General features: G+C 43.4%; 1 protein-coding gene across 1 annotated transcript in view; it reads right to left on the reverse strand.

Moving 5' to 3' along the window:
* Positions 1 to 26,940, reverse strand: part of LOC136442819 (draxin-like) — a 63,230-nt gene that overhangs the window by 430 nt on the left and 35,860 nt on the right. The window contains exons 3-6 of the mRNA XM_066439772.1: positions 2,802 to 3,007; positions 2,363 to 2,492; positions 1,817 to 1,906; positions 1 to 1,438 (exon numbers count right to left, since the gene is read on the reverse strand). The exon at positions 1 to 1,438 is cut by the window's left edge and continues 430 nt beyond it. Coding sequence (XP_066295869.1) covers positions 1,317 to 1,438; positions 1,817 to 1,906; positions 2,363 to 2,492; positions 2,802 to 3,007 — 548 coding nt within the window. The 3' untranslated portion in view covers positions 1 to 1,316. The remainder of the gene's footprint in view (positions 1,439 to 1,816; positions 1,907 to 2,362; positions 2,493 to 2,801; positions 3,008 to 26,940) is intronic.

The raw sequence follows: 26,940 nt of genomic DNA on the forward strand, positions 1-26,940 counted from the left end.
GATTTTCATGCACATCATCGATGATAAGACATTAGTGAAGTTCTTTTGACATAGACAGCAACAGCCTAGCCTAGGCCTGCTGGAAGTGAAACTACTTTCTGGCTGGTGTATTTACAATTACAGGAATCACAAACGGCACTATGACTTTTATTCTACCATGCAAGCTTACCAGTTACTAATTCCTACATAGGTTCCTTAATTAGTGTTTAATTACTGATTTTTCTTGTTTCCTTGACTAGTGAAGTCTAGGTCAAAGACTCAATACAATCTGAGAAATAGTGCCAGATTCATCTGTCCAGCTGTTATGTACAGACAAGGTTCTATTCCAAATTTTCTATACCAGAGTATAACATCTACATTTAGTGTTAATCCTTTCTGATAAACTGTAGGCAAAAATGCCTTATTTCTGTGTGTTTGGAGTCAACGGTAGAACAACGGTTGGTATGACTTTTCTGTGGGGTGTAGCCTAGTACACCAGGCATAGACCTGGGCTGGGCCTGTGAAGGCCGGAACTGTGCCTGGTGACCCAGGCTACGTCTGTGGATGAGGAGCACTGAACTCTAGTACGTTCTGTATTACCACTTCCATGTCTTTCTGCAAGGCTTAGTAGTACATGTGCTTCTCCAGCATACTTTCAGTTCGTAAGCTTTCACAGTATTTCCTTTCCCATTCCTCATGTTATGTATAGATGGTGTCAGTTGCAGGTCTGTTTGAATCACGCAGAAGCAACAAAGTCAGTGTTTGGAACATTTTTTTCCTTTCAATGAATTTTGGGGCATTTTCAATTGGAATCGGTGACTCATTACTTTTGGGGTAGAGAGTGTGGCCGCTGCTTTTTGCCATTGTTAGGATCTGTCGAACACTTGTTGTCTCCTTGTAGATTGCGCTCCTCTGTGTAGTATCTGCTCGACACGTTGGTAGAAGACTGGAACCATAGTTGTGGGCTTCTGCATTCCAGCTTTTTAAGGGAAATGCGGCTTGAATTTTCACAATTTTTTTAATTTCATGAACACGGCTTTTGTATCTGCATGATTCAAACAGACGTCTCCTTGTCTTACTACCTTCCTGGTGAGTTGAAAATGTTCGAGACTCTGTCCTTTGACACCTTGCTGGACTCAGTTCTATGTTTCTCATAACTCATGCTAAGATGAGCATTCTTTGGCCATAAGCTTTCTGCATTATGTGCTTACATGTTCGTTCTTTCAGATATCAATTTGTTGTTACAGTAATACTTTATTTCTTGCTATGTGCCTACTGAAATATGTGGTGTAACGTTATCCCCTGCCTTATTTGCTTTCATTTTTCTTCTTTATTGGTTAGATATCAGGGAGGAATGCCCCTCCCTTGGGTAGGTCAGGATCCTCTGGATTCATGCACTGGCCTCGGATCTTTCCTGTCTTAACCATCTTCTTGGCTTTTCGCACAAAGCAGCGGAGGCCTGTAGTAGAAAAATAAAACACGAAAATTGTTATTCTTAGCCAACATTAGGGATAAGGTGACATCATAGTGACTTCTGCATGGCTTTTGCCAGCTACGTTTAGGTAATGACCAGTTGTTGTTCGCCCCAAAATTGGTTATTATTCGATTGGCCGGCTCATAGGGTGGTTCTGTCCTTGGTGCTGAAACGGATGTTCTTATGAAAAACGCCCATCTTCCCTGATCACGGGTCAATGACTTGCTCTATATTCTACTTCCCAACTCAGGCACGTGTTATATTGTTTTCCCCAAGTTCCATAGACTACACCGATGACAGCGGTAATCGATTCTACATACAAATTGATATCTGGCAACTCAAAGAAGTACTGAATATCCTCACCCTTCCGACACATGCAGGAGTCCTTACAGCGCTGGCCCTGCTCCTGTTTGTACGCCACACACTTCCCCTTGTTCGCATTGCAGCACTCACCTACCGGAGTAATATTCAAACACTGTAGTAACGAGCAATGAAGTTCAGATGGGACTAAATATACAATTAATAATATTTTCCGTCGGCAGCAGGCGATGATGTCACGCAGTGGCAGGCAAAACGCAGGTGGTAGACAAAACATCAATTTACATGTTAATTAGCACTTTGATCCGATGATTTGAACATTAATCAGTAATCTAATCTGCTGAGGTAGGTACCATTCGTCGAATACCCCGGGTGTAAACAAAAACAGCGATCGCTCGTATTGTAAGTTTACATTAAAGCATAAATCACCGAAAACATATATACGTTAGTATCATATATAATCTCTTTTTGTGATTTTTCTCATCCAAAAACAGCATATATCTAAGAAGTTTGATCACCAGAAATATTAGTGAAGTGTCGTGTACATGTACTGTCATGGAGCTCTTTTAAACCTAAAACACGTACGAGTACCTTCGAAGCAATCATCGTGCAGTTCACAGGAGACGTCGGTGGTGTTGTGAGGCAGTCTCATTCCCAGGAAGTCCTCCAGGTCGGAGGTGGGGACGTCCTGGGCACCGTTCCGGCGGGGCGTGTCACGACCCTGGAACAGCCGGTTTACATCAGTCTCAGGATGAGGTAGAAACGCACACGTGTGCTCTTAGAGTATTCAAAATGGTTGAGCAATTCTGATAGTCGCGATCTTCAACGTTCATATGGGTTGCATATACTAACGCTTGAGAGTACGAAAATTGAGTCTTTAGTATCATACGTTAGACACATTTATTGCCTATATTTTCTAAATTTGTGCAAAACAGCAACATTCTAAAAGTGATCCAGTGTCAGTTCAACTTTGTTCTCAATGAACGTTTCACCATAGTTTTCATTAGCTATACAGAATATTGCACTTTACCTTTCCTCTTGCTCTGCCTCCCCTTGCTTTCTTTACATCCTGACCGAGCGTCTCTGTGGGGCGAACATCGGGCAGTTTTGTAGCAGCAGCAATTCCGCCAGGTGGCGCTTTAGACGCCACCGGCGGTAGGACAGAGGGACGACTGTCCGTGTCCTCCGCCCCCATGATGTCATCGAAGGTCACAATCTCCGGTTCGCCAGGGGGAACTGCAGCAACAGACGGAGAACATGATTGAATACGGATTGTCTTAAATGTTATGTTGATGTAATATATAGGGATGTCCCTGCGGCTCAACTGGTAGCAGCTTCACAGTTGAGCTCCTGTTTTCACTAGTCGCATTTGGTAACTTGGAGACCCCGATTCAGATCCCGGGATCAGGCCATCTCGGTTGAGGCTGCACCGTCTTTAGTGGTCACGTAAAATGGTCACGTGTTCGAGGAGGGGGCTCAATCACGTTAAATGGTAAGGGCTAGCAACACCCCAACCCCTACTGACACAGCAAGGAAACATGCTGCCTTATGTGCCACTAAGGGTCTGAACGGACGGACAAAGGATGTGATACATGTCCATTGATGTGCGTTTTATGTCAATATCTAACATGCCCTCAAGCCGCCAGGTGGCGGTAGATACCGCCCCACTGTCGATCGTTTTCAGTCACAGGGGTAGCATCAGTGCAGGCGCCAAGGTAGATCGGTCAAACACTCGTTTCCCCTGAATCGTATTGACAAGGGATGGCCTTCAAGGTCGCCAGGTCGTTTCGTCTCTATAAATGTATTTTAGAACCTTCGGTACCAATCTCACGGGTTGACATCGCGAAGCAACACATTTTACCGCTGAACGTTTTCAGTATACTGTTATGGAGGGCGTCAATATGGTACCAGCAGTACAACACGCTTCACTATATTTCTACTTTGGAAAAATTGAAGGAAATTAGGTGTTTTTCCTGTTTTAACTGTGCCACCCTCCTCTGGCAGTGCTGAATCCCGCTCGGCAAATGCTCGGTAAACCCTCCCGGGATCAGCCCAGCTCTTTTGAAGCGAGATTCTGGGTATTGGGGGTTTACCGAGCATTTGCCGAGTGGGATTCAGCACTGCTAGAGGAGGGGGAACTGTAAGAGCCTGTCAACATCATTGTATGCATTCGTTTTGGCAACAGTTTGCAATAAGTCTTTCAGACATTGATGTCTATACTACCTTCTGGCTTCAATCACTGAAGAAATAAATAAGATGACAGGAATGATCAAGTAGCAATATCGAGATAATAAGCTACGGAGACCTCAAATGCAAATATCATTCAACTTGCTATAACTTCCGACAACTCTCAAAGTTGAACTTTTGATATCTAGGCCGCGGCTGTGACGAGAAATAATATCAATAGATTAAATCAATGACTTTGGCCCTGTTGTGTCCATTTTAATCATGAAACACTAAGTGGATTTGTCTCTTCGGGGAATGTTCTATATCTACCTGAATTCCACAATAACAAAACCTTAACCAAATAACAACGCGTGTTCAATTAGGAAAATTCAATTGTGTCCCGGAATTAAATGGAGTCCGTAGGTCGTTAAGAAGGCTCTGGTATCCGTTAATATCATCTTGTAATCCGAAGACTTTATTATTGGAATCAGGTCTCCGCACTGACCCCTATCGACTTTCCCACAAATTACTGAAGCTATCGTTAGCGTTAAGGGACTAAATGGGGAAAATTTCATCATCTGGGATATTTCAAAGTCAAATTGTATACGTATGTGAAAGCTTGAAAATGTAGTGTCGACGTAATTAAAACTCACGGGATATTAAGCATATACAGCGAAAAAAGTGCGCATTGTCATCGTGGCACTAAATATGTACATTGCATTAGTATCTAATATATCTCTGTATAGTTGAAGTCTATTCTGTCATCGGCCCAAGTTTAGCCACTGGACTTGTTCTGACCTACAAACCTGGATGTATTATTGCTATTTGGTGAGACGCCGCCGTTTTTAACGCATCGTACAAGTTTTCAGATATTTCCAATCAACTACTTTAACCCTACAAGGTATCCGAATATACACTGCATTAGATATTGGACGGCCTAGGCTTGGATAAACCGTGGAAGGAGTTCTGTCAGTTGATCAATATAACATTTCCTTCGTATGTAGGTCACTAGATATAATCAATATGCAATTTTGACCTAAGTCTTAGTCTACTACTTGGGCTAAACTTCTAAGACTTCTTGTAGCTGTGCACAATCTGCACACAAAACTTTTCTCTCTCTTGCAATTCAAGTTCTTTGATCAATTCAGTTGATTAACAATATTACCTTCATGGAGAGAAAAAGGAGATGGCATACTGAAAAAAAGCGTATTGTTTTTCTACCACAGTTGTGCTACGCCTTTTGTGCTACGCCCTCCACCGCTAGCTACCAGTTGTCGACATTGCACTTAGTAGTTGCTATGAACGAATGGCTACACCTGGTAAGGGTCACATCGCGAGGGCAGCAGTTTTAGATAAACTCCATAGAACTGTCTACAGAACAAGAGAAGATGGAGTACGTGGCGCTGCACCAACCAACACTTAGCGCTGCTCTAGATTGCTTGTCGGTCCACACAATAGTTAGAAAGCATGGTATGGACACGATCAATGTTACAAGAGCTGTAAACCACTGGAGGTTATTTGTGTATCTTTGCCCACATTGTGTGATCTCAGGTTGGGCCTGTTGTAAATTCACAAGCTAGGTACACGAGTTGTCTTTGCGAACCATTCATCTCCAACGTTATGGTTTGCTATAGAGTTGAAAGTATCAGGTGGGCCACGGCCTGCAGTATGATGATTATCCGGTAGATGGCAGCAACAATGTTGCAAGGGTCAGGTACATTTCTTTGTTCTCTGAAATAACAATATTGTAAAGAAATAGTATGACTAAATGTATGTTCTTATTGGTGATATTATTTGGTTAGGACCCATGTATTACACCGTCATGCTAATGAATGGTTTAGAAATATGCAAAGTGTGAAATATTTTTCAACAGATACGAGCAACCACCGGCGCTCAATACATGACCTATGCTCGGCCTTGCCTGTAACAGGTTTCCCAACTGAACCCAATTACAGTTTGCGTAACCTCTCCAAGGCGCCTACAAATTCAATTACACTGATAGACATCACTAATGCCTTCTATCTACATCACTGATCCATCTACAACATCCCTTAATTAAGCTAATCATGGGTAAAGACATTAAACCAGCCCATACAATTATAGCTAGAGACATGAGGTTTAACAGTCTGTTATAACAGTCTATTGTCTAATTGAATGCCCCGTCATCGATATGATTAGGTATGCATAGATATTTCATAAGTTCATTTGTAATGTTGCCCTCAGAGCTGCTGTATTCTACAACATATTTCCGTATGTCATCTACAACGGAACATATTGCCATTACCTCAATTACCCAATCATCAGCCCTATATAGATATGAATTTGAACTCCCTATTTTAACAGATTAGTGATTGTTTAACCCAAAAGTACATCGGGCATTCATTATTACATGCTCATATAATATATGCAGGGATACCCTTGTAGCTCAACTGGTAGCAGCTTCACAATTGACCTCCTGGTTCCAATGTAGTTGCTAACTGGGAGACCGTGGTTCAATCCTGGGAAGGGCATCACACTTGGAGCTAGCTGTATCCATCTTTCGAAATGAACGTAAAAGGAGGTCCCGTGTTTGAGGAGGTGCCTTGAGCACGTTAAAGGGGAAGTGCTGGCAAACCCTCCCTATAAAAAGATGTAACGTTGGGTAACCTAAATTCGTGGGGTACTTAAAGTCGGGATTTTTCGAAAACGGGGTATTTAGGGATATGTGCTAGATGCAACATCAGTAATACCGCTAGAAATGCAAACTTGACAGACTAACGCATTCAGAACACTGTCTGAAAAGCTTCGATAACCATGCATTAGAAGTTGGCGACGTCAAAACCTCTCCGTCCCTTATTGACAGAGTCTGGGGGCTTCGTGGGAGACTCACACTGCACGGTTGTTCGCTGGTTTATAAGACAAATGTCACATCTCCTGCCTGCTAAACACAATTATTTACAAGACAACTAATTAGAATCTCTTTTGCTAACCTACAACTGGACTCTAAGTGTGATCAATCATCAAAACTCCTCTCTGTTGCTACAACCTACGGCACGTGTATTTTCCCGCCGCCATATTGTTAACCAGAATCCTGTTGTCAAGCAGACGGCAAAGGTTTGTGAGGAACACTTTTTTGTCTAAATGCTGCGTGTGATAGTGGACTGAGGAAGATATTTTCCTCAAAGTTTGCTCCTAACACAACAAGGAACACATGGACATAGTAGTATTACCATTGCTACGGCATCCAGCTAACTTACCATGAATAATGTAACGTTACACGTTGCCCGATGATGACGATGGGCCGACTTTGAGTGAAGTTCTACCGACTCAACACACGGGTTGTTCCCGAACTGGCCTGATGTGTGCGGTACGGCCGTTTTTTCGTGTATTTTTTTTTACTTGGACACGTCTATATCCATAGCACTCTCCTCAAGCCAAGGATGGAACGAATAGCTGCTGTATAAAATGTGATTAGCGGTAAGATATTCAAGACGAATCTTCTCTCCCGAATTAATGTGCCCCCCCTGTCCGACAACACTGTCATTGTGCGTGCGGCGGACGGTAGTTTCAAGTTGAAATATTATGGTGTCAGCACGACTAGAGACAAAATCTACCATATATATGATTAGTGCAAAGATAGTACATAATACTGACAGAATTATAGAAAAAAAGGATGGTTTATTGTTCTGCTAGATTGATTTCAGTCAACCATTATCGGAAAAATCCCGAATTTAGGTTACCCAACGTTACCCTGCTACTGAAATAGCAAGGAAACTTGCTGTCCTTTGTGTCACTATTTACGACAAGGTGGACAACAACAATGTAACACATGCACGTTTCATCTACAGTTATATTGATGATGTCGTTTACACTCGCCCCAACCCCTCTCCATAATAAGGTAACGACTATAGAAACCGAAGACGAGTGATTCCCTAACTGTGCACGGACATGTTATCGTTGAGCAAGGACTCAAGCATTTCACCTGCATACGCCCGACAGATAGACGAATATCTCTGCTCAGTTGGCGCCGGTCACCCCGGATTCAATCAAGGTTAATCTTCCCATAATGTGCTGTAATGGTGGCATTTGGCCCCCGAATAGCGATAACACAGCAGCGTGTGGACAGGGCGGATTACAGCGTGTCTGTAGGGAGCCATGTGATTCGTCAAGCGGTCTACGTTGTCAAATTTAGCGTGACAAATCTGTAGAAGGGTACGTCAATCAAACAGTATGCGTTCTCACTGTGACACATGAAACGTTACACTACTTTTGTATAAGGACTCCAGTATGATTAGTATTACTAATGTATTACTAATGGCGAGGCCATGTTGATTTGATGCGCGCGCAGATGCCATCCATATAATCAAATCAACATGGTCTAATCCTTAATAAATGAACAAACAAACTGAAGGACGAGTTAATGAATGTAGGATGGTTTCAAGTTTAGCTGATACAGAAAGAGGCGAATTTATTGCGGTTCATGCGCATCAAACCAACACGTTAACGACAAAGCACTGCCACTGACTAGTCCAACAGTCTGAAGGAAATTACAGCTATAACTGGATAAAAAGTGCGCGTGTGCCCTGCCATGATCATTATGTTTACAACACTCAGGCTTGTCATGAAAGAGATCCTATTATTGGCTGACGCTTCACAGGAAATGTTGTATTGATTTCTAAGTTGACAGAGAGGTAATCACACAAACCCGTGCAAGGTTACGTGACGTGAATTCATTTCATTTCCACATGGCCTTGAACACTAGTTTATGACCACGATCTCATTTTTTCAATCGTTGCAGATAAGACTCTGAATGTATATATTTTCACCAATGGCACTCTACATGATCGCGAATGTTTCACAAATTTTATACCGTGCACGTGACATAAACATTTTAAGTTAAAAGCCAAATCCTGTTCTGGGTTCTTTGATAAAAGCTTTAAACATCAGATGTACATACATGTACATTCACATGCATATAGCCACTTCAAATTCCCTTGAAAACATTGACCCTATACATATGACTTGTTATTGCATACAACCCACAAACTATACTTATCGCAGACAGTGTGCGTACTTGCATCAATCGTTTTGTCGCGACAGAGTTTAGTAGAACATATAAAGTTCGGACAGCCGGCTATATATCTTATTTTTTAATCGCTTTAGATACGACTCTGATTTGTTTATTTTCACCAATTGAATTCTACATGATTATGAATGTTCTGCAACGTTTGTACCGTAATATAAACATTTTAAGTTAAAAGCTTGGTCATGCTTTGTGTTCTTTTTTAAAAAGATCAGATGCACATACATGAGCATGCCTTGCATGCAGATAGTACTTCAAATTCCCTTTCAAACATTGACCCTATATATATATGACTTGTTATTGCATACAACCCACAAACTATACTTATCGCAGACAGTGTGAGTACTTGCATCAATCGTTTTGTCGCGACAGAGTTTAGTAGAACATAAAGAGTCTGGTCAGTAAGCTATCAAAACCTGACGTGATGTAACGTAATCATATCCTTTTGTTTTCCCGGGTCTAAATTCACTTATCGCTGATTGCTATTGGCCCTACTTGCCATTCCATAGGCAACGAAGCACGAAGTTGGAAACAATCACCGGCACATTAAGACGAGTTAGGGCACTGCAAACGTCTTCTAGACGTCATGTCAATAACGCAAGTGCATTGAGGAAAGTAAACAGCTTGGCGGCGTCTTCAGGGTTCACTAGAGTACACAGTTCTTATAAAAGCGCCTTTAAATGTGTCTTCTGCGTGATGTACTTAAGAAAGAGCCGTGAGACCATATGATTGTAAATTGTGTCCTACCATTGTAGTCCATTAAAAACCACTGGGCCAGAACAACCGGAGAGAGGTTTGAACAATGACAGTGTTTTCTACCCTGTGACCCCAATAACACATCATCAGCGGAGATGGGAGCGCTTTTAGGTATTCTCCAAGCAGAGGCTTCGATCGAGAGGGGTAGTTTTGTCCGGGATTTTAACGTTCCTCTCCTCTCACGAGAGAGAGGAGAGGAACGTTAAAATCCCGGACAAAACTACCCCTCTCGATCGAAGCCTCTGCTTGGAGAATAGCTTTTAGGTACTTATGTTGGGTTCATATCTCTCGGGGTTGGCCATCAATTCTGTTTGGTCGTCAGAGACTTGAGCTAGTGGAGAGAGAGGCGTAGGGGAGTTCTGTTACAGAGGGATAAGAGGAATGGTTGTGTGAATCAAAGAGAGGATGACATATGCAGTGTCACGGGGTCAAATGTCTCTCTCCCTGGGTTTTCATCCCACTAATAGAAATAATGGATTTAGGCTCTGGTAAGTGCTAAATTGACTCTACATTGTCAGAATCCATTACGTAAAAAAAGTAGATGGCCGTCTGTGCCATTGAAATCTCATTGGAAATGCGGTAAAGTAAAGGTCCCATGGCCTTATGGAATGAAGTACTAAAACTAAGTTTACTTTTTGGTCCTTAATCATATTCAGTGGTAAGTTTCTCGTTGAGGACCAAGAACTTCATTGGATATGATTGTATCACTATGAAGCAAGACAACAACAGTACAAGTCGCCATCGTTAACTATGATACTAGGACAAAATAAAAGATACACCAACATTTAACACTAACAACCAATGACTATGCTTGTGCCACTATGAAGAAAGACATCATGGTCATGTTAACCTGGTCGAACGACGGCTGAGTTTCAGTTGTAGTCTACGTAAGTAAGTATAGCCAACCATTGAGAGTACTTTGCCAGTTACATCAAAGTCTGCCTTGTACGCCTGCCAGTAAAGTTGGGTACAATCAAAATATCCAGCAGACTGTGGCTAGACTTTGAATAACTACAACCTCAGACTTCCGGTCTATAACCTTGTCTTTGTCCCTTCCGAGTAGACTAGCAACGCGCCACAGATAATCGACTCTGTATGATTTATCTTCTGACATCTAAATGTATTCCTCGTGGATTAATGCAATTTCTGTTACATCATGATTACTGCACTCAGCTTTTGAATGACTGCAAAATCGGCAAAAGTATACATAATAGCCCGTTAGGGGTGCGTTAGCTGGGACATGGAATCAAATTTCAAGTTGGAGAGCTGCCAACAAAGTTGTGAACAATCCATCAGACTGATCAGAGTCGTAATAAATGACTACGTTCAGAATATCTGTACCCTTGTATGTGTCCCTTCCGAGTAACACACCGCAGGTAATGAATCTATCTTATGTAGGTTCTGACATTTGAGTGTATTCCTTGTGGGGTACTGTAGCTCGCGTTACTGTCTGGTTACCGCACCGAGACCACCGGAATCAGCATAGCGTCAGCGAGATGATACAAATCACAATCACGCCAAACTGTCGCCACGCGGAGATATGACAGTTAAACCTTTTCAACCGTCGTCACGCCAGAGGAGAAAACTATTAGAGAATTCCAAGTTGAAAGATGAAGGACGTCTGAAAAAAATCGACCTGTTGCTCCAAACTTGCTACAGAGTTCTGTGTAATCTGTGGGGGAGGAAGGAAGCCTTATTGAACGTATCATGGAACTCCAACATTAGGAAATAGTAGGTACGTAATACCATTCGCAGCGAAACACATTAAACTGTCTTTCTTGTCTGAACTAGTACAATTGTACAAAAGATAACTTAGAACTAAGCAAACTTTATAGCTTTGGAAAGACATTGTGACTCCGGGTCCAGGTCTTGTCTGGAATTCTTTATCCCCACTGAAGAACAACCGCAAGCGTCTGCTTCGGTACAAACTTTTACATACTCTGGACTACACATGTTCTTGTTCAAGGTCATCTTATAGCGGGTACTACATTCAATGATTTATCTTAAGAGGGCAACTATGTGTGAAATTGGCTTACACTCTCGCAACGTACCGAATAACGGAATGAGAAGGCTACCATTCATCAAGACGTCCTGGCGCGGTTACAGCATCTCCAAATGTGTTTTCGCCAGAGACCCAATTAAAAATTCCACGCCGCGTGCACTCCACTTTATGTCAAGATGTCAAGTTTAACGGTCGGGAGAAAGAAAGGGTTGAGCGCACTGCCATATATCATGGTCAGTGAAGCCATGCATTTTCCCGTTACCTGTTTGGGTTGACTCTGTTAGTCAGACTGCTATAGTGCTTCATGATGATAACCGATAAGTTTTCCTTTCTTACAGACTGGAACGAGTCGACCATGACTTATGATACGGTCTGAGTACATGGCAGCTACTATCTTAACGTTGTGCTATTAGTGTCAGACTGTCTATATTTCACTGTTCTCTCCTCAATCTGTAAATGCCATTTGACAATGGACGTGCCTCTACCACCTCTCTTCAATAGTGATGATGTTCCTCCATTTTAGCTTCTATACTGTCACGGTGTAACTGACAACACAATGTTTGCTTTGTACGTGTATGTGTACTTTACACTAGATGACGTCTTTAAAGTACGTTCTGAAAGTCGTAGACTCCAGCATAAGTATGATATACCACGGCCATCGCTCCGGGCATTACAGAACTGGAGACATACCACACCACCGGGTGATTCCAGATACACCACTATATGTTCCAAACCCCATTAGGACAAGAGCTTAGAGCCACATCGCGAAACGGCGGTCTTGATGTATGGTATCATCAAAACATTATCTAGCCACATTTTTCAAATGTCACACGTCCTATGATTCTTTCCTCCGTAATTTCCAGGCGATCTTTCCGCTGGCCTGTGATCTATAATTTAATATGATCAATCCCGGGCGTATCGAATCTCCCATGGCTTCTGTGACTGGTGGCGTTCCATCACTGCCAGGCGTGGACCCGGGTGTCGCTGATGTGATAAACGCGGCTGCTGAGATTGCTCATAAAACTTACCAATGTCCTCTGCCGGCCCAGATGCACCGTAGATATGTCACCAGTGGTGCGACATCTCGGGCGAGGAATGACAGGCGGAGCGCAGCTTCAGAGGAAGCAAGGTTTTGAGGAGGGATTTCAGGCGCCACTGCCATGTACTATCGACAACAGTTGCGAGCCAGCAGGAAGAGGCAATTTAGATTCCTTTTGATAGGTTTGTTGTTACAAATCGCACAGTATACGGAAATAATCCCTTCATGATTGGATAAAAGGAATGCTATCTGAAACATTCTTACAATTGCAAGATACGACCAACGAGGTGTGCAAGTCGTGAACAATGACATCTGTAATATGTAGTATGCCGTAAGTGTATATTGAATTAAAAGACCGCTCAACTTGAGCAAATAAAACACCAACACTGACAAAGTTTTAATTGTACTTCCATGACCACAGGAGAGACAAGTTACCGAACCCTGAGTGATGGAAGATGTAATAAGATGCGCAATGGGCGGGAAGCTTCCCGCCGTGAGCTGGGACACACCTGTCCCCGTGATCACACGCAGCGATGGGAAAGTGTCTCCTAGGAGTACGAGGAATGGTGGGTGATTGTATTCGAGAGGTCTCCAATTATGCGAAGCGACAAGCTAATTTGTCACTTCACAGAGGGGATTGGTCCATGGTGGGTTTCCTTGTCTTATTGGTTATCATTTGGCAGGGAATATGGCACTGGTATAAGCATACTGACATTCACATTGCTCCAGAGAGGGGTTCCCCAAGGTAACATTATGGGCCCCCCACACGTCGTCTAGTTAGACTTACAGAAAGCAAGAAGATAACTTCTAAATGGAAAGCAGAACTCATTGGGATGCAGAGTTTGTGATGGTTTATCAAGGTGGAGGTCGTAAGCGGCAGGAATGTTTCAACACGATAAGAGCAACAACACATTTTTGTCTTGCAAAGGCTAAGCTATGCGTGGCATAGAACTATTCTTCATACGGAATATACTGTCTCTGGTACACACTAAGTTTTTTCGAAAATAAAACACCTTCCCTTTGAACAGAAAAGTCACACCAAACCCCTTATTGGATATTCAGGACCTGTAAAACTGAATTACAGGGAAAATACGTAGTCGAGGACAATGACTTAAGACACGTCCTGGAACTGACGAACAGGAGAAAGCAGTAACATGCGGCTATTGACAAGCAAGCGTGCAAGTAGGATTAGAACTTTCTGTATTCTAACAAAGACTTCAGATAGTTTTGAAGCAACCCAGCCTGATGCAAATTTATCAACTCAAACCCTCTAGGGTTGTACGTTGTGCCTTATCAACAACACCAGATAACTCTGCTGCGATCTTCAAAGCTAGTATGAAACTTTCTTCCACCTGACCACCCACATCATTTATTCATCACACATACTGATCACACGTAAGACGTCTATAATTGAAAGAAAAAGTTCAAAGGAAGTTTTGTGGAAGAGAATACTGATTTACTAATCATGACTAAACTCCCTGACCTTCATGTTGACGAGCTGTGATTTCTCACTAAGCAGCGCGTATGTGTGATGGACGGACCAAAGCACAGAAATAAAACCGATTATTTACACTTCATTGGAAGGAAAATTGGCGTGATCAACCCCTCCTCACGCCCTACTTCCTTTGATTAAACAATAAAGCCCCACCCGGATGGTGCGGAGGGCTCATTTCACACTCCCGTGTTCTTATGGCGTGTCTTAACTCCTCCCTGAGGGCCGGGAATGGGTCTAATTTCTCGGTATGTGCTTCACGTAATTCAGCGTAGGCAATGAAAATTTTGGAACGAGGTACAGTTTTAGTTACCTTTTCATCTTATTTCAATTACGAGACCCTCATACTCTTTAAAAAAGATAATAATGATGTGATAGAATAGTACCATTCCGTTTTTTCATCGCACATTTAGCTTTCGTAAATGCCATTGCATTCTGCCATGCGTAACAACGGAACAAGGAATAAAGTGGACCCGGAGAGAGCTGTTCTATTATTTGATACATGGAACTTACTCTCCTTGCTATGTTGGTCATATAACCACTTTTAATCTGTCATATTTCATTCAATATTCTGTCCTCTTTCATTCAAATGACTTACAAAATAGATGAAAGCCACTTTATCTTAGAAAGTTTTGTTCAAAGTTTTGAAACTGTTGAAATATAACGAACCATGCACGCTGATAGTTAAATGATCGATCACAGATCAGCGTCATCACAATCAAGTCCATTCCTACCAGATATAAGGCAATCTTGAAGCGAGAGGTCATACAAGAGAAGGCACCAACAGTCTCACAGTACAAGGCAGAACACTGGTGCTCTGAATTTTTTAATTCGATTTTCCGATGTTGATTCGACTTACGATGGATCCGGATGAGAGACATATAGTACTGAGAAAGTGCTAAAGTATGTGTCTTCACAAACGGACTTTTTAGATTTCAGGAGAGAAGTCATGAACAGCTCTATTTCACAGATCTTGCTCACCAAGTGACTGCGCCGCCACTTTCATACTACTTATCCCAACTATATTTTACTACTCATGGGGGGGGGGGGGGGTAACTGGATGGCTGAACATCAGCAAACACTGATCCACAACAGCTGTGTAATTACATCGACCCTCCCCAGCCAGTTCCACATCTATCGACCCTACAGTCAATAACGGCATTCTTTGCTTTCCCATCTATTGAAGGCTTCCCTGTTGTGGATCGCAGACAGTAGTTAAATTGACTTTACTTTTGTTGCGAACCTGAAATAAATCCGAGAACCTGATAAAGATATGAATGCTAAGCTAACCCGTTATGGCAATGTGGCTCCATCGGCTGATGCGCTCTATGTAATGCCGTTATCAAGGGATACATTCAGGTCTTTATCTGTACTAATGTTATGAGTAGCCCTCTAGACAAAAAGAAAATGTCAGCTTTATCCGTGATTTCAAATGTCTTTAATGATGATGATAAGATGATGATGACAAAAGTCTACCAAAAGACGTACGGAAGACATCAGGTGTATTAGTATGAATGCTTTCTCAATAGCGCGTTTTGATCCTATTGGATAACACCAATATACTTTTGAGAAAAAAAAGCAAGTTCAGCGAAACGATTAGGGAGTTTACGATGGAATCACGAAAGATATATACTAGAGAGTAGGCTGTGATTACTTCAGGCATATTCTCCTTGTTGTGCGCGTTTACACTTTCAAAATCGATATGTGATGAAACTTTGTGGTCTATGTGATGGGAAATTTTAACAAATGTCAAAAATGTTGAAGTCCAACTTCACATCACAGTAAGACTGTATACTGAGGCTACGCTCATATCTACATAGAATATACTGTAAAGTGCCTCCTATGGACTCAGATATGAATCGACGGCAAAGTGATTCATATCTAATAGCCTCAGACTGGAGATGACTATTAAATCATAGTACGTCATCAATAAGGGGATATTCTTGGCCTTGGTGGCGTTGTGTTGGGCCGAATGCCGAGCTACGGATTTGCGATCAAATTTCTCCGATTGTAGTAACAATAGCGGAGTCTGACTCCCAGTGGACATTTATACCAGATAACACTAACCAGTGTTGACAAGAAATAAATTGGATATCCTTACTGAGGGATTACATAGATGAAAAGATATGATACCAAAACGTACGTGTTCATTACTACAAGCACTTGAATATCGTTGGTTCGATACAATTGCCTTTAAAAGTTACATGTCAAATAAGTTCGATATTCACTCCAAAATATAAAATGCCTAATTCTCAAGAACACCACTTTTTCTAGTCAATAAAAGTAAAAAAAAAGTACTAAGTATAAAAGATCGTGATGCTTGAAAACATCTGTCCGAGTTCCCAATTAAGAATTCATCGACATCTGAATACGGGTGTATTGGTACGGAAGACTAGCTACCTATCTAATCATTGTGCTTAATACGCTAACGTACATAATGAGTAATTTGGGGGAGCTGTAGCTAAATATAGCTTAGATTCTTTTACAAGGGGCAATGTTCTGCGTCAGCAAAACGCACCTTCTGCTCAAGACCTGGGGTAATCGATCGTCGCCAGACTGTTTTGGGAATCGGTCAGAACAATCGATCAATCACGTGTTCGGCAATTAAGGAAGGTTATTACTCCCATTAGAGAAAAATTACTTCGCGCACAGCAACCTCCATCTGGGAGACGACAATAAAGACAACAGCACGAACAGAAGTACCGTTCTTGAATGTTTACCGATCCAAAAAGTCCATACTTTTATCCTCTTTCTTTGCTTGTACGAACTGCTAATTTGCAAATGATGTTCTTTCTGGAGCAACCATTTCGAGTCCAAACGTTGCGTGTTCTGTCTCTCCCTAAATGTCCTAATAGAACAGCCCAACCCGCATTGTTCATAATCGTCTCTGACCGGACCATTTGTCATGTAGGTATTGATCAAAGACTTTCCCCAACCTTCTACTTAATCTTGATTACTTGCAGCATTAGCTACACTTGACGGAAGGACTCCCAGGAATACTCCTGTATGTTGTAAATTGATAAAGACGTGGAAAGGGCAACTATCTGTAACAATTGCAGTTCCCCGTGGTATCTGCAAGCATGGGGAGTGATAACGACGACGTCACAGCGCACAAAAACTTGTCTGATCCCGTAAGCTGTACTGATAGAAAATACGAAAACGATTAAGACACGTCGATAAGAGTAAATTCGAAACCGTGCCAGTTTAGCAAAGTAGAGTTTAGAAATAACACAAAATGTTTTGAGAAGAAGGCTTTATATAATCAATGTGCTTCTTGCATAATACTCAAATAGTACATTTGAATAAAACAAGAAATTATGGCTAAATACGATGTAGAATGCTTCAACCAGTAAAGGAAACGGTCGGATAAGTTTCACGAAATAAAATATTCAGTACACCACTTTCTGAAAGCAATCAAAAAGGTCTAAATTACACAATCTAAAGGTCGGAAAAGAAACAAGTATAGCCGCTCAACTTTCCGACTTTGTTACTTGCCAACTCAATACGTCGGACAGACAAAACGAGAAGCAGTTTCGATCCACAATATAACTTCTATTGCCTCTGGTTGTGTAAACCGACTCGTCATGCCATTTTAAACTTCAAGGCCAGCCAATGAAATCAAGACTGCCAAATTAAGTGTCCTTGAGAGAGTGCTATGTCTTAGTCTGACGGGTCAATTTTCCAGGTCCAGTGATTGTCTGCCGTTCATGGACTGTTAAGGCGCTGTAACTGTGGGTTTTTTGTTCCGTTTATTGTGCGTTTACTGCAGGGGTATTGTGGCGTGTATGATGTATGTGGAGAAGGGTACATTGTGAATTCCATAATCGATGACCGTGCAGCTGCGCAACCTGGCATCACGCCATGATGTGCCCGACCATTCAGGCCCGACAAGGAACTTTTTGATGAAGAGCGCATGCCATGTGCCCCTTAACTTTGTTTTCTTAGAATCATCTGATGATTCTTCTGAATACTTCTTTCATGCCTTTAGAATCGCCAGAAATACCCTGGTGTCTTATCTACAGCGCAATGAGTTCCATCCAAAAGTCCTACGAACAATGCTTGCGATGTCCGCTTCTTTCAGAGCTAGAAGTTTAATTCTTGTAAATGGTAAAACATGCAAATGTGTCGATAACATTTGAAGAAAATCCGCGAGGTGCACACGAATGTGCTAGAATGGGGCCGGGTAAATGGCATTCCAGAGCTGCGTAAACTAATGTTCCTCCGGTATGCTTTCCATTCCTTCCATGGATGATACAAGGTTCTGAAGTTTTCACCGACTAATGGCTGGCTCCTTTGAGATTCCAAGGAGAGAGTTGTGTTGTTTTCATTTATCTGTCTGGGTTGTTTATCTGCCGTTGCACACACGCCTTATCACACACACTCCAGGCGCGCGGCAAGCTACCAGCCGGCCCAACCCACCACCATCAACACAAAGGCAACGTCAGATTTAATTAAGACTCTCATAGCTTCAGAGCGTAAGCGCTTTTCGATTTCATCTCTTCTGCTTCAAACGAATTAAACGTCGGTTGGGCAGAATTTGATATTGACCGCGGCAATGGGACGGTGTATCGAACAAAGCATTTCTATAGGTTACCGATACGCGCACTTGTCATGGCCTAAAACAGGCTTAGATCTAGTACAATTGTGTCGATTGTTCCTGGTGGTAGTTTCGGATATTTTCAGTGTCGTTATTGGTTGTATTGTTTTACCATTATGATAACTGACGCTTGTCTTTGAAGTGCCTGTTTATTGTGTTCACGTTTTTGGCCTGTCGATGTATTTCCTTATGCCGGTCATGTCCCTGACCTCTGTTATGTAACTATGTGTTAGGTAACCTAATGTTGTGTAACTATGCAATTTAAATGATTTGGAGGGGGGGGGGGTTAAATTGTTTTTGCAAAAGCAAGTGAGCGTCAAAAGATTTAGACTGTTGGTCCATTGGTTGAACGAGAACGAATGGACATACAAACAACGATAGTCAGTGCAAATCATTGCCTTTTACGGTGTTGGCATTCTAATACCATGAACATACAAAGAATTTCCAAAGACTTTACGCAGAATGGATAGGTATATGACTCGTATACTAATACTACAAATTCAAGCAGGAGACGAGTTAGTACAGAAGCAAACGTCCCTAATACTAGGGTCACATTTATTAACCGGTGCCCGGTCTGGCTTCTTTTGTGGGAACGAAAAATCTAAGTGTGTGCCACGAAATCTACACAAATTATGTTCATACTCTTCTTTCCTGCAAACGGTCCGACAAGGCGCCAGTTTGGACATCCCCGCATTCTTCATTCTATCCATATTCTCAAATTGACCGGATCCGGAAGTATGGTCACGTTTCCAGCGTCTTGTATCGGCTGAAGATCGTTCCCAGGGGAGCGCAGTTATGGTCGGTGATTTACAGACATCTCACGTTCTAGTTGAACAAGCATTATTGTCAGCGGACAGCTGTGAGTGAAGGTCACGGTTTCCATCGATGATCAATGGCAAGGAAACCGAGCTAATCAATCCTAGAGGACCGACATCCTCTTCTATACTCTACACACCAGGCTGAACAACTCCCCCTAGGAAACTACTGAGTAGTTTGTATTCATCTCTATCCGTTGTCGGACGAAGGGTGCGTTTAGAGCTGCAGGACACATAGTCTGTTATATTGATTTCCTATACGTCTCGAGCAGGCCCAAACTTTCTGGAAGTTGACAAAGATTATAGCTCAGCTACAGTTTAAAGAGAAAGACATCGGGCAACATCGAATCAATATGGTTCAAAGTCGGCTTTACTGGCCTTTTGTTAAACGTGCCTGTCTCACACGAATGTACTGCTGCTTTGTAAGCATTACCATGTGGAAATCCCGTCAAGTACTCCTGCAACGTTTTGTAGTATATCAGCCTTTGTGTCTGCATCCAGTTCAGACTTTAGATGTCATCTTTAAGCTCGTAATATTTGATTTGTCTGAGAGCTTTGCACCTTTGAATCTACTGCAAAGAAAGAAACGATGAGATCGTCAAGGTCAGTCTCGTATGAATTTGCTGTAAGCTACGCTTGTTCAAACGACGTGACAGTAGTGGTCACAATGACTATGATATTCTCTGTGTTTAATACATTTTTGTACTACAAAGAATTGCCATCTACGACATTGGCGTATCAAGTTACCTGACCATGCCCTGAAACAAAACCAACGAACTGCTGAAACATAACCTCATTCGCGAAGGTAATTATCGTAGGGTATCACACCATGTTTACGCATACACCTTTACCTTCCGTGACTTCCTACAACATGAACCTACTCATCGAGTCGTCATAAACATCGGTTCATGGCAGACTGTGTATAAACTTTTATGCACTTTTAAGGAGTTGTTCTAAATTCTGGTCATGCCTATGAAGTTGTTACAGCGATGATGTAGCTTTACGGGGTCATGGTTTCTTGACATCTCGTATTTTCTTTCCCGGGCGATTGAGATTGAAAGCATGCCGAGTCATAACTGACGCTCACTTGGGTTCGCTGTGATAGATACAACTTTTTTATACACTCGACCATGGGGGGAGTCCCACGGTCCTCTGTCCCGGCTCGTTTTCTCCTAGAACTATCGTAGAATGTGACTTGTTTCCACCAAGAATTGTAGGAGCATCGCCACCAGATAGCTTTTAAAAAACGCTTACAGTCAGATGTGCAAAGGTTAGGTGTGACAGGTTGTTCAGAGTAATATAACCATCTGCTGTCGCACCGCGTGCCTGCGAAGCCGCTGGTGTGTTACGCCGAAGGGCGGTTATACCGGCTACGAGATACGGATAAAAGTGCAGGTGTACCGCTGGGAGGTCCCCGCACGGTCCCGGCTCGGTGCACCGAGGGGAGGTCCCGGTACGGTCCCGGCTCGGTGCACCGAGGGGAGGTCCCGGTACGGTCCCGGCTCGGTGCACCGAGGGGAGGTCCCGGTACGGTCCCAGCTCGGTGCACCGAGGGGAGGTCTCGGTACGGTCCCGGCTCGGTGCACCGAGGGGAGGTCTCGGTACGGTCCCGGCTCGGTGCACCGAGGGGAGGTCCCGGTACGGTCCCGGCTCGGTGCACCGAGGGTAGGTCCCGGTACGGCCCCGGCTCGGTGCACCGAGGGTAGGTCCCGGTACGGTCCCAGCTCGGTGCACCGAGGGGAGGTCTCGGTACGGTCCCGGCTCGGTGCACCGAGGGGAGGTCTCGGTACAGTCCCGGCTCGGTGCACCGAGGGTAGGTCCCGGTACGTATACGGTCCCGGCTCGGTGCACCGAGGGGAGGTCTCGGTACGGTCCCGGCTCGGTGCACCGAGGGTAGGTCCCGGTACGGTCCCAGGTCGGTGTACCGTGGGAAGGTCCCGGTACCGTCCCACGGACCCGGGTCGGTTCACAGTGCGGTACGTTTGGTACCGGTACGGTCCCACGGTCCCGATACGGTCCCGCGGTCCCGGTCCGGTCCCGCGGTCCCCTGTTCCGGCTCTGTGCACCGCTGATATACAAGATTAATCAATCACATTTACTATCCAATCTAGCCATGCGTGGTAACCTCTTCCCTGGAGCTTACAACACAGCCTCGGCGGAAGTCTGCAAATGGACCCGGATATAAAGATGTAACGTCTTTTCCGAGCTAAGTGCATGAAACTGTGGGCTCGTGGGGCCTAACATGCTATTACAGGTAACAAGTGGACAGAGAAGGATGGAGGAGTGGGGGGGGGGGGGTCCTTTCAGAAGTATTCGAGCGCCCGAGTTGAACAGCTTACGCCTTATCACCAATATTAAAATGGGATTAAAGAATCTCGACACATGCATAACTCATTCAGACAAAGAAAGCCTCACAAGAGAAATCCTTTACGGATCTTAATCATTTCACTCTCCCTCTTGCCTTATCTCCCTTTCTCCACCGCCTTTCAATCACACGTTTATCTCAGTGAGGTTATTTCAAGTCACAGATAACATTATAATATATAGCGCTGTGATACGCAGGGGAATGTGAAGCCTTGCGGAAGATAAGGGGCATTAAGTCATTTCTCAAAGCGTGAAGAATTCTGTGTTAGGACCTGACTTCAAAATGTAGCATTTCATTGGAGCATCACCGCCAAGTATGTGCGGAAAGAGATGGTCAACTATTCATCACAAGTAGAGCCAGCGTGTCGTTATATTGGAAAGTAAAGTACAAAACGCACTGTAAAGGTTTCAGATCCACGTAAATAAAGGCTGGAACGATCGATAGTAGACATATGTCAGGGAGGAAATGCGTCACGAGTACCACCTGATGGGACCTAGGTGTTACATCATGCAGCCTGGAGCTACAGTAGGACGTTGTGGTGTCATGTTTGCGCCTCTGTAAGCCCCACATATCTGCTGGAGGAGACGTTACGTGTCACCAGGTCACTCTTGGCAAATCCAAGATAGCTTCTCTTCCACGAGAAAGGCTTTGAGGATGGCGATGTTTGGGTCGTCGTGGGGTCACCATCCTGCCAGGTGCGTTTCTGCTTAGGCGTACTCTGACTTCTGAGAAGTGCCGACGCATCCTCTCGGTGCTCTTAACTCTGCCATGACGTCATCGTCACCATAGTGACGGGCGACGCCCTATTGTAGAGGTTGTCATGTTCAATGTTGAAGACAGATGCTTGAATAGATGCAACTTGAGAGGAAACAGAGCGAGGTTGTCCCAGTGTGTGTGACATTTAAGAGTGTGGGGAGCAGAGAATTTGTATGTTGTCTGCTGATAAAACGTTTACGTTTTCTCGTCACGTAGAAGAGAATGGTACGGACTGGCTTGAATAGCAGTGCAGAAGATCCCAACATACAATGCGTCCGTTAGTATAAAACTCACACGTACCACAGTTTCTCTTCTAACGTTTTCTTGACATCTCAAAGCAATATTTCCAATACGTTTTGCTATTTGAAAAGTATAGTCTCTACCATGACGTGTTGAAATGAATGATTTAATGGTCATATAATATGCTGCTATTTTCATCACACAACGCACTGTCAACAAAGTTGTCAAGATTACATCTATCCGGGAAGAACTTTCTCAAGGACGGAAGACTGATGCAGCTAATAACACGAGCCATGCCGAGCAATATAAATGAAACACGGTTCGTGAATGGATCGCCTGTCGGAAGTTACTCTCCCTTTTATTTTTGCCACCTGCTCCCGGAGTAAGCACCGCTCCGTCAATTTTCACACAGCAGTGATTCCAGACACATCCAGCAGGCGGGCAGCACGCCAAATGGCACCGCAATCTACACACACCATGTTGTCATGAAGTAATAGAGGGCGTACTTATTGCGACCTTAGATAAAACTCCACTAACTCCGACTGTTACAAGTCTGGGATCACAGAGTGGCCGTGACGCCAATAGGCAATGCACGTCTACAGTCTGCGTTTTCATGAAATAATAGAGGGCGTACGAATTGAAATCTATTCTCTGATAGCTACAAAGCAAGTCAAGGAGCAGACGTCTTCTGTAAGACCAACAAATTGAAAAGAGTTTCAAACCACTATATATGTGTGAGATGTACGACTAAACACTCGCTAAGTCATGCTCTAAAAGCCCTTAGTCTAGTGATGACTAAGCTTTGCTCAAAATGGGCCCGGCTTACTACTGTCGCTTTTCCTTTCGGGAGAAGAGATCCTTGTAATCTTTCGAGCAAATGACTTCTAAATCTTTGTAAAGCCCGTTATTTCATTTCAACCGTACACATGATGTCCATGTGTTTCTTTCCAGTGGCGAATGCATCAAGAGTGTTTGATACTTGAACCCACAAACAGGAAGACTAGAGTCCTTGTGCACCGTTGAACGTCCATCCGTTATCGGGACGCCTGACGGAAGGCGTGTTCGGAATTACGTTCAACTGATGTTACAAACCCACTCTCTGCTCCATTAGGGATGCATGGCGCTATAAATATTCCCCCACAATCTAATGGACCAGATGCCTTCTGGGACCCATTACGTTTGAACTTGACTTCTAACGCCTCTAGAAGAACCCATCTCGGTGCTTCTCATCTTTTCCTCACTCTACTCGACGATGTTTCCTCTTCGATTTTCAATTTTCCCCATGATGCGAACAGCGATGGAAGAGAGAAGAATTCTCTGAACTGATGAATAACTGCTTTGCGTCTCCCTCAGACGATTTCCCGCTAAATTACACCTGTACCGAAGGGTACGGTTCACTCAGTCTTTCCACTGATGTCTGTTTTTTTCACCTCTTCAACTCAGTACCACGAAGATCGTTCCGCATCGACCGCGCCATGTTTGAAGCTAGCTCCGGTCTCTTCGTTTTATTTTACGTTATTGTCAACGCGCGTTCAAAAGAACCAATAACCTTGAATTGGCGTCTACGTGGTCGGCAATATTTCTCCACACAAGAGTGCTTTGATACCTATCTTTTCACGGGCACGTCAGATCGCCGAGTAGCGTTCTGCCAAACTTTCTTTAATACGCATCAACTTTGTTGTCATCGCATTTTTTTTATAACCTTCTAATGGCAAAGCTACATTTGCGTCATAATCGAAATGAAAGTTGAACGCATTTGCTTGATTTTATTTAATGACAATATCTACTTTCATAAGAAATCCGTATCATTACAAAAGTTTGTGATCTCTTTTCTGATTAAGAAATGTATAGTATATATATCTTAAATGATCTAAACGTCAACTGTTAGATGAAGAAACAACGTTAGTCTCAGATGTTACAGTGGCTGAAGGATAGCTCTGCCATGCTAGCTGACACAAATTGTATTTGCCTGGTGAGACGCTGAGCAATATTTGACACAAAACTCGATCACTCTATAATACGAGTCACTGTTGGTTTTACAATAGACTGTGGCTAAACGCTGGAGTCCAGCCAAACTCCGCGGAAAGTCAGACCACATCATAGTTGTAATACATTAAGACTAGAGACCTCTGCACCTCGCTAATCAGACTTTAATGGCGAAACGATATCCTGGGAAAATGGTGCCTGCCCTCAATTTTCTGGCGTCGGGTTCGATCCGGGTGTAATCAGCGCCGTGTTAAGGCCGTGACCGATGGCAAGTGGAGGGGGATACCGGTGGTGGGTAGCGGTGAACTTGTCCAGGCGGGCGTCCTTCTCATAACACAGCCGCGGCCTCCAAACGATGGGTGGACTATACAAGTATGTACTGGGAACGTAAAGGCCCGGTTACACATAGCTGAACATGCATGGCTCCCGCGGCCGACCACCAGTCAACCAAGGTTGGCGGTAGGTTGGGAGCAGTCTGACCAGTTTTACATTATGAGTCACACCCTGGCCACCACTGACTTACACCCAATCACCAGCCAACCACCAGAAAATGTCAAAACATTCGGCTAGCGCAGCCGACCACAGCCGACCTAGCTCCCGAACCACCCCCAACTATGGTTGGGGGAAGGCTGGGAGGCCATGTTAGGCCATGTGAACCGGGGCTTTAAGCCCAATGAAACCGGCGGTCTCATAGTTTGCATTTACCGAGAAGAGTTGGGGTGACCCGGTGTGCTTGGCTGAAAACCTCGAGCCGTAGCGAAGCCGCATTGGGCGAACTGCTACGAGCTACTTGAAAAAGCACCATGCTTCAACTCTTGCTTTACTTTCACAAATCGCGCGTATCATGGTGAGCATCTAAGATATCCTTTAAGATGTCCTTTAAAAGTCTTTATCCTAGGAGACTGAAAGAAACTTATGCGTTCTGGTGGCAAATTGCCCACCCGTGAATAACGGTTCCCATTTCATAAAGTTCACCGTAAAATGATGAATGCGTGACTTATTCTAATACCCGATCGTAAAGTTAAGTGCCGTCGTTTATAGCTAAAATTCAATAACTTTTTCTCGTGATAAAACGATATGATATTGTTCAAGAAGGTCTCATATGTTACAACGTCACTAGAGATATTACAGTCATATTTCTTTATAAAATATGTTTTTGTAAAGTAGTAGACTGGTTTATTTTGTCATCATCATTTGACAGACAAGCCTCATGGCAGCCATTACGAGGCTGAATTGCGAGGCAAAATAAAACATAGTTCATTGTAGTTTACACAGCTTTCAGGCATCGATTAAAAGTTTTTAGACAATCAATATCAGTTAAAACATTTACTTAGACCATTTAAAATATTTCACAATCACTCTCTTAGGGATTGCCTCGGGACAAACAATGCTAGGAAAATGTGGTAACAATGTTCTCTAGAGTTCATTTAAAAGTCTGATGATGGCCGGAATGGCGCTTCTGGTGTAACGGTTTGTGCCAGAGGGTTGTCCATAGCGGCTCGCGTTCCGAAGGTTTCTGCCATGTTGCTGACCACGGGTGGGCGGAAGCCAGGAGCGAAAACGTGGGGACTGTTCTAGTTTAGCAGCAAAGTCGGTGCATAACTGTTGTCTTCTAGTTGACAGTCTTGGAAGGTTAAGCTGGTTCTACACTCACCTAAATATCACCAAGTAAAGTTTCATTTCCTCTGCGCAAGTCTAATATTATCAAATAATTCCCTCTATGTCATGCCTTCTTATTTGTTGGAAAACAGGCTCTTGCAAACCGATGCCCATTGAGCAGGGTGACAATATAAAAGCTTTTTGAGGTATTGATACAAATGTATAACCGTTACTAGAGTGTAGATTATCATTGCTTGTAAGGCATAACAATCAATCTACTGGTAAGTATCACTA

This window comes from Branchiostoma lanceolatum, chromosome 10 (assembly GCF_035083965.1).
Source record: "Branchiostoma lanceolatum isolate klBraLanc5 chromosome 10, klBraLanc5.hap2, whole genome shotgun sequence".
Lineage (NCBI taxonomy): Eukaryota > Metazoa > Chordata > Leptocardii > Amphioxiformes > Branchiostomatidae > Branchiostoma > Branchiostoma lanceolatum.